The sequence below is a fragment of the Oncorhynchus nerka genome, linkage group LG25 (assembly GCF_034236695.1).
Source record: "Oncorhynchus nerka isolate Pitt River linkage group LG25, Oner_Uvic_2.0, whole genome shotgun sequence".
NCBI classification, from domain to species: domain Eukaryota; kingdom Metazoa; phylum Chordata; class Actinopteri; order Salmoniformes; family Salmonidae; genus Oncorhynchus; species Oncorhynchus nerka.
In genome coordinates, this window is record NC_088420.1 from 45893721 (window position 1) to 45907292 (window position 13572).

At 44.3% G+C, this 13572-nt stretch overlaps 1 protein-coding gene across 1 annotated transcript in view; it reads left to right on the plus strand.

Annotated features, from left to right (window-relative positions):
* Positions 1 to 13572, plus strand: part of LOC115109574 (SLIT-ROBO Rho GTPase-activating protein 1-like) — a 164279-nt gene that overhangs the window by 111787 nt on the left and 38920 nt on the right. Inside the window, 6 exon segments of the mRNA XM_029634604.2 lie at positions 108 to 192; positions 1967 to 1994; positions 4742 to 4850; positions 9095 to 9155; positions 10281 to 10358; positions 11113 to 11247. Coding sequence (XP_029490464.2) covers positions 108 to 192; positions 1967 to 1994; positions 4742 to 4850; positions 9095 to 9155; positions 10281 to 10358; positions 11113 to 11247 — 496 coding nt within the window.

Sequence of the window (13572 nt, forward strand, 5' to 3'; positions counted from 1 at the left end):
TCGTTGTGTCCTTTGCCCTTGGCTGCCTTTTCAGAGATTGGTGTCTTAAGGGCAGGCAACGCTCACTTGGCTCATCAGCCCTACTAATTACTCTGAATTCTCCACAGAAATTCCGGGAGTTTCTGGAGGGCAGCAATCTCATCTCCAAACTGCAGGCCAAGCATGACCTGCTGAAGAGGACTCTGGGAGAAGGTAAGGGGTCAGAGACCCCAGTCATGGCCTACTTCATGTCTGTCTGTCTCCCCTCTGTCGGTCGTTCCACCATCAAGACAGGAGGAAAATGACTGGGCTTGGTTTGGCTCAGTTAACTAAGCAGGTTTCCATATGTATTAAACAGTACACTGACAAAGTCTTGGCTATTGTCTGTTTTCAGTGGGCTGGGGTTTGTAAAGGACCTCCTGGCTAAGTGAAAGAGAAAGATTGCATGCACTTTCTGAACTAAATGCTGTGCTTTAGAACTCAGCTAGTTAAAAACATACTTGATTGATTCTAAAATGGTCCATTTCAATCTCCTCTGGACGTGGTAACGTTTCCCTTGTGCTACTTTCTCCATCGGGTCTCACGACTGAGAAATAATCTCACCATTAGCGAGCCAAGTCAGAGCTAAAGGGACTGCTGCTGTATTATCCCTCTTAGAGATTGATTAGCGGTTAGCTTAATGGCCCGGCAGCATTAGCGCATATTACTGTTATGTCTGGGGTCCCTGTGTTCTACATCGGTGGTATATCTTCTCAAGGCCTTTGACTAAGCTTCTGTCAACACTGAGCTGCTCCTCCTGTTCCTGATCGCAACAATAAAGGCTGCTCCCAGGGTGGTCTCAATCGGTCGGTCTTTGTCAATCTGTTGACTGTACAGGGAGTTGAGATGGAGAATCGGGATCCCTTGGCACGTCCCTATGACGAGCCAAGGGATCCTGCCTTCTACAAAGCTTTCAATTGCATGAGTGTGTGTGTTACTGTGTTACTGTGTGTGAGTTGTCATGCGTCTTTATCTTTTATTTGTATTAATTTTAACCTCCCCAGGTTGGAGGACCTGGTGGAAAATATAAACATTCAATATACATACATATAGCCTCTTCCTATTTTTACTGGACTCCCAAGTGCATCGGCAAATCGACCAATCCCGCTAATCTTTTGGCCAGCAGCATACCACCCTGCATACCACCCTGCATACCACTGCTGGCTTGCTTCTGAAGCTAAGCAGGGTTGGTCCTGGTCAGTCCCTGGATGGGAGACCAGATACTGCTGGAAGTGGTGTTGGAGGGCCAGTAGGAGGCACTCTTTCTTCTGGTCAAAAAAATATCCCAATGCCCCAGGGCAGTGATTGGGGACACTGCCCTGTGTAGGGTGCCGTCTTTCAGATGGGACGTTAAACGGATGTCCTGACTCTCTGTGGTCATTAAAGATCCCATGGCACTTATCGTAAGAGTAGGGGTGTTAACCCCGGTCTCCTGGCTAAATTCCCAATCTGGCCCTCAAACCATCACGGTCACCTAATAATCCCCAGTTTACAATTGGCTCATTCATCCCCCTCCTCTCCCCTGTAACTATTCCCCAGGTCGTTGCTGCAAATGAGAATGTGTTCTCAGTCAACTTACCTGGTAAAATAACAGATACATTAAAAATCTTATTTCCACCCCTCAGATGTCCACAGAGTAACCCATCTTTTACCAGTATTTTGCCATTTCCTTATAAAATAAATCATTCAATTTTACTGTGATGTGTCACGAGGGTCTTTACCCTCTCTTTTTGTACCATGTCTACTGAGATTGCCTTAAAAATCAATACTCTTTACCTAAGAGTATAATAATGAGGCCAGAGGTTATGGGCAGATGACAGGGCTGCATCGTGCTTTACTGAGCGTGTGCACAAAGCACTGCAGTGTCTCTGGGACGGGTCCCAAGTCTCATCTCATGTCCCCCCTCTAATCGCTCTCTCTTCCCCTTTTCTCCCCTCTGTCTCCACAGGTCACAGAGGGGACTATATGACCACAAGGTAAGACACTACCACTATCTCATATACAAACCTCTTAGTTTTTACTAAGACCCTTTATAAGAGCGAGTTGTCCACATTCAGTTCTTTAAAAACCTTCCCCAAAAGTCATTGTACTTTCCATTGCGAACACTATTTATCATTATCATCCTAGAGTCAAATTTCCAATAACGTCTAGACACATTTACACTGGTTTGTAAAGAAAATAAAAGTTAGGCATCTGAAAAGTTTCTCCCTTAGCACTATGTGCACAGTGAAGTAATTCCTACTGTACCCTAACTCCTGACCTTGGAGAGATAGACAGCAGAGCAGAGAGAGCAGATGTTACTGCTCTGGACTCCCCTGGGATTTAATTTGCCATATGCCTAGCATGGCATGGAAATGATTCTGAATCCCCCCCTTGAATTTTCTCAGATAGCAAAGCAATGTTCTTTCACAGGGTGAGAGAGAGGGAGAAACACTGTCATTTGCATGCAAATGCACTGTGTGTTAGTATCTAGATCAAAGTCCCTTCGGAGGGATTATTTGTGACTCACCACCTGGTATCAGTCCTAAATTTGAAATGGTGTTTTTACATTGGATAAAAGTAGAGACTCAGAGCTAGAAAATTGTATATCACTACAGTTAAGGAACAATGGGAAAGTAATTCTGCTTTGAAAGTTGATAAACTTGTAACCCCATTTTTGAGAAAATGGCCCCTGAATGTTTTGGTACACCGACTGGAGAGCTCTTCTTTGTCAACACCCATTCAGCATCGTTCACACCTTTTAAAGCCTTAGCCCCACCCATCTCTTTAAGGGTTCACATGTGAGGCCATTTGCTAAACAGAGTGAGTACAGGAGTGTAGTAAACAACCAAAGATTTTCAAGACTAAACGTGGTGAAAGTTGAAGCAAAAAGTAGTAGTGAAAATACACTATCTAGTCCTTGCCCAGTATCCTAATCTGATTTTGGTGCAGGTCATGTTGTTTTTCGCATTACCGTCTCAGGTAAACAGAAACTATATCAAATGTTTATTTATCACATGCACAGGATACAGAAGGTGTAAACAGTACAGTGAAATGGTTACCTTGTTTAGCTAGCTTGATTTCTAAACCAATGAGTCATAATCCCAACTCTAATGCCGCGTTGTATGTACACATACTTAGAAACTCATGTTATAGAGACAAATATGCTACATGGCAGACCAATCCGAATTCATCTCTCAGTATGTCCAGCCCATCCATTATCTCAGCCAATCATGGCTAGTGGGAAGGTTCCTAAATGTTTCCGTGGCTAAACCAACTAGGCTCGTAATTTAACCATTGTATTCGTATTTACAGATGGCATACAAGTTTGTTATTAAGGCACATGAAAGTTCACATGTTCCATTTCTGCCCAAAATGCATTTTGATAATTAAAAAAAGAAAACGTTCTAATGTCTTGCCTGTGAAGTAGTGATGTGAAACGGATCACATTTAAGGTTACGGGTGATTCTGTGAATAATGAAACATTTCTCTCCACTTTAAGCAGTCTGATATATTGATTGTTTTGACACTTTGTATGTGGAGTAAAATGGTTTACTCCACATACAAACGTATAATTACGAATAGAAACTTAGACATATTAACAATGACTACATCTCATCTGCCCAGACCCACATACTCACACCCCCATCCCTAGTGCCTGTATTGTTGTTTGTAACCTGGCCTTAAATTGTACCAATTTGTTTTTCTCGGTTGCCCATGCTATTTCAATAATAAATCATTAGATTTTTCCATTGTTTTAATGATGGCAGATTGATTTGACTTCCAACTTTTTAGTACCGTATACATTTTTCAAGATGAGTGATGAGAAGAGAATCGTCCAGCCCATTGTGTATCTCACTACACCCATATATGCCATGTCTTGAAATTTGCAGACAAACGGATTAAAACAAAGTTTACATTGTAATACTTTTGACAGCAAACTCTAGGTCCGCCCACAACTTCCGGACTTCACAGCATTCCCGGAGAGAATGGATTGAGTCATTAGTTTTACACTTGAGACATGACTCTGCCGTTGTGCTGTAGAACTTGTCCATTTTGTCTCTTGTATAATAAATTCTCTATATTACTTCAGACTGGATTAAGCGTACATTTTAGTTAACTGTCATTTCGTTAGTTATGCTCCATGAGCATTTTTCTCTTGCCTATTCCAGTGGAAACTATGAGAATGACAGTAGTTAATATCAGTATGGGTAGGGGAGCAACGGGGGATGACTAGAAGGACAACCCCGCTGGTAACTGTCGTGAGATTACTGAATTTACTCACGAGACAACCACCCCCGCCCCGGGTGCCACACACACCCTCACCCAACGGGACATGTCGTGAGGTGGATGCTACCGCACGGCGCCCCCTCACACTCCACCCAGCAGGCCTGTTATTTTCATGACCTTTTGATGTTTGGTGGAAAGGAAAAGGAAGGATAGAAAACCCTCTAACTCTAGGAGTTGGTGACCGCTCAATGAGACTAGTGGGGATATCCGATCGGGGCCCAGCATCATTTCACGACGAACACTCGGAAACTCTCAGAACAGGCTTACCGGTCCCTGACTGACCCCATAAGCGACAACACAACAAGTCACTTTTTTGCCATAGTTTAGAAAATGCGTGTTTACTTTGTCTAAGCATCTGGACACTCAATGTCAGAATGTTTTACCAAACTATCTACACTGTATGTTCATGGTGGACGATTTCTCTAGCTTCTGTAACAGCGTCTCCATCTTCTAGGCCTCCCAATGTGCCGCCAAAACCTCACGGTGGCACGAATAGGAGGGCTAGGCCCCGCTCGGTCTTTAACGTCAAGTTGTTTAATGGCAATCTGGAGTCCTTTGTCAAGGTACTGGTCAAGTCCGGCCTCGGACCACGACCGACCGTCTCTCCGACCGTTACCATAATGATGATCGTAACTCAACCACTCTCGCTTGGCCTTTTTCCTGGGGTTTGATCATTACGCCAACTACAACTCTGTGGTTCTATTTTTTTCTGGGTTTTCTCTGCAGCTGTGTAGTCTCAAACGCTGGGGAAGCACAGAGACAGCATTGGTACTGACAGGGTGAATCCAGGGGAGGTGGAATAATGGCAGAGCAGAGGGCACGCGAGCACAGAGTGGGGGGGTGAAGGAGGAGAGGTTTGAGGGGCGATGTTTGTCTCCATCTTTCCTCCGGAGTCCATGCTGTCAGCTATGGCATTGGTATTTCTCCCTCTCTTTGTCTTTCTCTCTCTCCTCTGGCTGGGATAAAAGCAGCCATTGTCAGCAGGATATATGCGACAGCCAGGGGACGGTGGCCAGAGTGATAAGGGATTCACCACTTCATAGTGCCCTGCTGTCCTCCCTGTTCCTTCCCCCGCGTTTGATAGCCGCTCTGTACTCTGTGTGTGGGGGTTGAGGGCTGGGCTCGGCTGTGGTACTGTAGGTGGCTGCTGTGGTGATTTAATCTGGGTTTCGCCTCTCTCTCCTCCTGCTCTCTCTGCTTCCTTTTATTCTTCCTTGTAGCCGTGGACGACGGAACTCGCACGCCAGACACCAGGTAGAGTGGAGAACCTGGAGACTAAAGGGACCGATCCCTACTGCTGCCTGTCTGTCTATACTGACTTCCCTTCTGTCTGTTTGTCTCTTTTTCTGCCCTGCCCCAACACCACTGCCACTTTCATGTCTGTGAAAACCTTGGACCTGTGTGTGTTGATGTGCAATACTAACTCCCTGGAGGTTTGCTCTGAAAGACTGAACTGCCCACATCTATAGATGTCATTTCATTTGATATCCTAATTCCTATATCCATGGTTGAGCTGGATACTGAAGTATAACTTGGCCCGTACCCAATAAATTCCCAACATCTACCCCGTTCTTACAATTTGGCTCAGATTACATTGTACAATTATTAGAATACCCAACAATTATTTTAAACCTTCCAACATCTACATTGATAGTATATGTTGGGAGAAATCCAATACCCATCTGGCTTAGTGCTCACATCACATGTGATTGTATTACATCAGCATGCACTATAGTGGCCCAGGCCCTGTCCATCTCCGCTACAGAGCGTTGGTAGCCGGTGATTCCTGGAATCCTGTCATGATTTCTGTGTTTGGGGCCGTGTGTATATTCCCTGGGGTGAAAACAGAGCCAAACCATTATTAGAAGCTTGTAAGAGTTCTCTGCCTTAGCAGAGAGATGGCAGCTGGTACTTCTGCAAAGTGTAAGCTACTCTCTGAGGGAGGGAGGAATGTGTTTTCTTTAATGCAGGGTTCCCCAATGGTCAGCCCGTGCCCGGTGCGTTTGTTTGGCCCCTTAAGTTTTCTGAGCAAATAATACAGTACCAGTCAAAAGTTTGGACACCTACACATTCCAGGGTGTTTCTTTATTTTTACTATTTTCTACAATATAGAATAATAGTAAAGACATAAACTATGAAATAACACATGCATTTCAATTAACAGGTGTGTCTTAAGTTAATTTGTGGAATTTCTTTCCTCAATGTGTTTTAGCCAATCAGTTGTGTTGTGACAAGGTAGTGGTGGTATACAGAGGATAGCCCTATTTGGTAAAATACCAAGTCCATATTATGGAAATAACAGCTCAACTAAGCAAAGAGAAATGACAATCCATCATTACTTTAAGACATGAAGGTCAGTCAATCCGGGAAATTTCAAGACCTTTGAAAGTTTCTTCAAGTGCAGTCGCAAAAACCATCAAGCGCTATGATGAAACTGGCTCTCATGAGGACCGCAACAGGGAAGGAAGACCCAGAGTTACCTCTGCTGCAGAGGATGAGTTCATTAGAGTTAACTGCGCCTCAGATTGCAGCCCAGATAAATGCTTCACAGAGTTCAAGTAACAGACACATCTCAACATCAACTGCGTGAATCAGGCCTTCATGGTCGAATTGCTGCAAAGAAACACTACTAAAGGACACCAATACGAAGAAGACACTTTCAATGAACTTTAGACCAATGGAAATCTGTCCTTTGGTCTGATGAGTCCAAATGTGAGATTTTTGGTTCCAACCATCGCGTTTTTGTGAGACGCAGAGTAGGTGAACGGATGATCTCTGCATGTGTGGTTCCCACCGTGAAGCATGGAGGAGGTGTGATGGTGTTTTGCTGGTGACATTGTGTGATTTATTTAGAATTCAGGGCACACTTAACCAGCATGGCTACCACGGCCTTCTGCAGCAATATGCCATCCCATCTGGTTTGTGCTTAGTGGAACTATCATTTGTTTTTCAACAGGACAATGATCCAACACACCTCCAGGCTGTGTAAGGGCTATTTGACCAATAAGGAGAGTGGTGGAGTGCTGCATCAGATGACCTGGCCTCCACATTCACCCGACCTCAACCCAATTGAGATGGTTTGGGATGAGTTGGACTGCAGAGTGAAGGAAAAGCAGCCAACAAGTGCTCAGCATATGTGGGAACTCCTTCAAGACTGTTGGAAAAGTATTCCTCATGAAGCTGGTTGTGAGACAATGCCCGAGAATGCAAGGCTGTCATCAAAGGGTGGCTACTTTGAAGAATCTCAAATATGAAATATATTTTGATTTGGTTAACACCTTTTTGGTTACTACATGATTCCATGTGTTATTTCATAGTTTTGATGTCTTCACTATTATTCTACAATGTAGAAAAAAGTAAAAATAAAGAAAAACCCTTGTGTGTGTGTGTGTGTGTGTGTGTGTAAACTCAACATGTGAAGTGAAATAAAACATAAAAATAAAACTTCCCAGATATTTTCCAAATGCACAATTAGCTTCTTTCTCTCAAATGTTGTGCACAAATGTGTTTACATCCCTGTTAGTGAGCATTTTTCCTTTGCCAAGATAATCCATCCACCTGACAGGTGTGGCATATCAGATTAAACAGCATGATCATTACACAGGTGCACTTTGTGCTGCAGACAATAAACGCCCACTCTAAAATGTGTAGTTTTGTCACACAACGCCACAGATGTCTCAAGTTTTGAGGGAGCGTGCAATTGGCAGCCACCTCCAACGTCGTTTCATATTTTAGAGTGGCGTTTTATTGTCCGCAGCACAAGGTGCAGCTGTATAATGGTAATTCTGTTTAATGAGCTTCTGACTAACAGGGATGTTCACATATTTGTGCAGTTTTTTGTTGTTGAGGAATTAGCTTTTTGTGCGTATGGAAAATGTCTGTGATCTTTTATTTCAGCTCATGAAACATGGGACCAACGCTTTACATGTTGTGCTTTATATTTTTGTAAAATCACCAGGAAATTAGCTTAATTAAATCAGGTTATTTTAATTTAGAAAATCTGTTCCCAACTATTCCCACGCATAAAGACTCATCCCAATGTAATCAAGGGTTGAAATTATTATGTTTTTGTCAAATACTCAATCTGTTTGGGAATCTTGGTCAGTTTGCACTGTACCAATGATTTATAACAATGTTCAAGTCCCCCTTCCATCCGGTCAGGGAAAAGTCTGTCCCCGGATGAATGTCCCCGGATGAATGTAATTGGGGACCCCTGCTGTAAAGGGACAGCTCCTCCTCTTCCCCTTTTCTCACTCTCCTCCATAGGAGTGTGTTAGTAGCGCCGTTACATAACCTCCCATCACTTATCACTCCCAAGTGTGCTCTCGAGTGTTGACGTAAAACATTAACATGATAAAGAGGCCATTTCTTTTGCACCTCTGGAGCTCCGTAGAGTTGTATTGGGTAAGAGGAAAACTTGCACAGGCTTGTCGTTGTGGTCAGTGAGTCACCACTGTAGAGTTAGTGATCTATTAAACTCACGGAGATGTTGTTGAGGGGAGTGAATGGTTCTACAGCTGCAAAACTCCAGTCCGTCTCTGTAAACTTTCAATATGATCATTAGTAACACTACTGTAGTCCCTCTCATGCCTATGACAGACGGTATAATGTCTTATATAGTTGTTATAAAGGCTTTATAAATGCATGCATAAGTGGGGCTTCAGTAAAATGTTACCGATCATTATCAGTCTAATGGTGGACATGCATGTAGATAAAAATGTGTGTGTAAAGTCTATATAATATGTTGCGCCGGAGGTCAGGATGATCCATCTATCACTAATGACATGCCATTCCTCTTGTTGTGAAGGACTCTGGACAAGCTATCCCCCGCGTGGTCGAGAGCTGTATTCGATTCATCAATCTGTATGGTGAGTTGATCATCCGTGACTTACTAATATTTCGCAATGCAACAGCTATGGTTTTCTTTCAATTTCACACCTCTTGCAGGCCAACCAAGTGTAACAGTCAAATTGCTATTTGGTGCAGATTTTTCTCTTTTTAAAAGCGGGAATTGTGTTCAACCTTTTCAGTGTTTAACCTGTTCAATGTTTGACCTTTCCAAGTTTGGTCAAATGTAACATTCCGTCAATTTCAGTGTTCATTGTTTGCGTGTCCGTTCTTCCCGTGTCAGTGTTAGAATCCGTTTCATTTTAGTCCGTCATGGGAAAGACTACGCAGATGCCATCTTGCTTACTGCAACCATCCATACAGTCAATGGGATGCAACCGTAGAGATGTAGAGCGATCGCAACATTGTATCTGTCCCTTTTATTGGCAGGAAGCGCCATTGAGGCCATCTCCATTTTGAAGTAGTCAATTTCCGTCTACTACTTCAATGAGTTGGTAAACAAACTGAAAGGGTGTGATCCCTCCTGATGACCTGGATGGAATTATGTGATCCTTCCTTAACCCATAGGAAGTCCCACCCAGTTGACTACTTCAAAATGGTTGAAAGTCCTCAATGGTGCTGCCCATGCTAAAACAGGCTTTTGGGCACCTGAGTTCTCTATACATCTCTTAACGATGCAACACACACACACACTTCCTTCACACACGCTGTCAAATAGGTTAGTTAGACTATTACTGTAAGCCACGTTAATAAAACTCCTACAGAACATGTCAGCTTAATGTTTTGACGACCTCTTTCCATGTTTTGCTGACACCGGCGATGTCTTACGGGAGGCCGTCTTGTGACGGGGAAGACATCGGCTAATTAAGCTCTGCGCTAACCTCTGACCTATCTCCTTATTAAAGCCCGGCTGGAGGACACTTTAGTGAGACTTGATTGCGGTCTCTCTCGCTCCTGAATTATCTTTAATTGGAAAAGTGAAGGGTGGAGGAACGGGATGTGGCCTTTTAGTTGGGATTTAAACTGGCTTTTTGCACTGGTGTTTTTTTTGTAATTGCTGCCTGTCATCATGAACTAAGTGTGTGTGTGTCTCTCTCTCTCTCTCTCGATCTCCTCTTTCTCGCTCTGTTCTTTGTTCTCTTCAGGCCTTCAACAACAAGGGATATTCCGTGTGTCCGGGTCTCAGATGGAAATCAATGACATAAAGAACTCATTCGAGAGAGGTGGGATGTTATTAACATGTTACAGTCAATTGACACTTCACACATTTGAAATGAATGGATATGAGTGGACTTTAATTGATTATATAATACTTTTCAGCTACAGACTTAGACTTGGTCTAGTTGCCACTTCATTTACTATTTTAAAATCATTTGTTTACACTGGTAGGAACTTATCAAATGTATTTATAAAGCCTTTCTTACATCAGCAGATGTCACAACGTGCTTATACAGAAACCCAGCCTAAAACCCCCAAACAGCAAGCAATGCAGGTGTAGAAGCACGGTGGCCAGTCCTCTTCTGGCTGTGCTGGGTGGAGATTATAAGAGTACATGGCCATTATTAAAGCCAAATCTTTCTTCAAGATGTTCAAACATTCATAGATGACCAGCAGGGTCAAATAATGATCCGTGTTTGTAGATGGTGCAACAGGTCAGTACCTCAGGAGTAAATGTCAGTTGGGTTTTCATAGCTGACCATTCAGAGGTTGAGACAGCAGGCGCAGTAAAGAGAGCGAGTGACGAGGGAGGGAGAGAGCTGAGAACAGCAGGTCTGGGACAAGGTTGCATGTTAGCCGCAGGCAGAACAGTTGAAACTGGAGCAGCAGCACGACCAGGTGGACTGGGGACAGCAAAGGAGTCATCAGGCCAGGTAGTCCTGAGGCATTGCCAGTGTGTAAGTTTAACTTCCTTCTAGTGAGGGGAAATCACATCATTGCCTGCATACAACATATCCCTCACATACACTTATCTCCCAGGTAACGACCCGTTGACAGATGACGAGAACAACCACGACATCAACTCAGTGGCCGGTGTTCTGAAACTCTACTTCCGGGGCCTGGAAAAGTCCCTCCTGCCCAAGGAAAGATTTAACGACCTCCTCTCCTGTATCAGTAAGTAGCTTTTTTTTTGTTTTTGTTTTTTGAATTTTACCCCTTTTTCTCCCCAATTTCGTGGTATCCAATTGTTAGTAGCTACTATCTTGTCTCATCGCAACAACTCCTGTACGGACGCGGGAGAGACGAAGGTTGAAAGTCATGCGTCCTCCGATACACAACCCAATCAAGCCGCACTGCTTCTTAACACAGCGCGCATCGAACCCGGAAGCCAGCCACACCAATGTGTCGGAGGAAACACCGTGCACCTGGCAACCTTGGGTGGCACGCACTGCGCCTGACCCGACACAGGAGTTGCTGGTGCGCGATGAGACAAGGATATCCCTACCGGCCAAACCCTCCCGAACCCGGACGACGCTAGGCCAATTGTGCTAGGCCAATTGACGCTAGGCCAATTGTGCTTCAATTGACCTCCCGGTCGCGGCCGGTTACGACAGATCCTGGGCGTGAATCCAGAGTCTCTGATGGCACAGCTGGCGCTGCAGTACAGCGCCCTTAACCACTGCGCCACCTGGGAGGCCCATCAGCTTTAGTTACCAATCGTCTACACACATCTGGGTGTGCTACAGTATAATACACACTCAAACGGAGACACACTCACACACACACACATTATGGGCATACATATGATGTTCAACGTAGTGTGTTGATATTCAATGGGAGTGCATTGAGACTCGTTGTGTGTGTCAGCCAGACCAAGAGGTGATCTATGAGCCATGTAGGTCCTAAGTGGCCTTGTTCATGGCATTGATGGGACGTGTAGCAGATGAAACGGAGTCATTAGTTAGACCGTATTCACATGCTCTTTGCAGGCCAACTCGTAATGTCCCACTTTGGGGAAATCATCACAAACAGCCTTGGGACTTGACATTATAGTTACTTGCTCGTCTGGGCTGTTTTAGTCAATAGCATGCTGCTGTGTTACCCCGTCTTTGTGCCCGGGTGTGAATAGTACCACTTTGTCCTTCGGTCTCCTCCGCTGACTAGAGCATTCATGGGATGAGCTGGGACACGAAGCTCACCGTACAGTCTGGTGTTGGGTGATGAAATGTAGAAAGGCAGAAGTACAGTAGTGTTTACATCAAACCAAACAGTGGTGACTTTGCTACTCTCACACAGACGGCCATATTGTTCTCTTACCGTAACAGCGGTGTGACACGGTCTGACGTAGTTCAGTCGGGCCTTTGTGGGATTCGCTCTGACCTTATAAGATGTCATGTGAGGGCTTTGAGGGTGGACTAGTGGAGTAGCCACTGTTGTTCAAGAACAATAAACTGGCTAGTGTGAGTCACATGTACTGTACTCGACGTGTGCTGTAATGCCTTTGGTGGGGAGTGTGTGTGTGTGTGTGTGAGCGAGATATGGCATTGGCTTACACTTGAGGGATGGGGATTCCCTGTTGTTTACATTCTCTAAGGCCTAACATACCAGCGCTTGGAGAGTGGGCCTCATGCCCAGCCAGCAGTCTCCATATGAATAAAACCCTGTCTCCAGCACAGTGTCAAGATTGGACAAACACACGTGTCTGTACATGAGGTTGTATAGTTGCACGTTTCTGCCTTGTCTGTCTACTGTCTTCCACAGCGAGTGAGGTGGGGTGATCGTGAGGAAAGAGTGGAGGGGGGGGGGGGTGACTGTTCTTTAAATAGCATCCTTCTGAAGTGTTCAGGAACCATGCAGAAGAGAACTCACGTAAGATGAATAACATCACAAGTATTCCCTAAAGCCCATCTCCCAGATGGCCCAAACTCATTTCATGGTGACAGCGCTATTTCAGGAAGCCATCGTCGTGGCCAATGGAAAAACATGAAATGGGCTGCTTTGGAACAGAGGAGATGGGCGGGTTAACGCGTAATTGAACAGCGCTCAACGCTTTGTATGATCGTTCTGACACAAGACTAATGTTTTGTGAGATGCTTTGTCATAATTATTGCAGCAGTGACAAAAAATGGATCAATACGGCAGTTTATTTTATTTTTTTTCCTCTCGCTGACAAGAGAGAATCATGAGGGAGATGATAACAGCGAGCGATACAAAGAGATAGAGAAACAGTGCGAGGTACATTTGTACTTTTGTCCTTTAGTAGACACTCTTGCCCAAGCACTTACAATCAGTGCTTTTTTAAAACTAAAGTAGGCACGCATGCATGTGCACGCACGGTCCTTTCCCATCTGTTAGTGTCACTTTCTTGTGATATTTAGGGCAGCAACAGAACTGGAAACGGCAGCATTTATTCCAGTGTGATTTATAACTGTGGAATTGTCCTCAATGATATTTATAACGGTTTTAAGAACCGTGAGTATCCTTACTGATATTTATAAC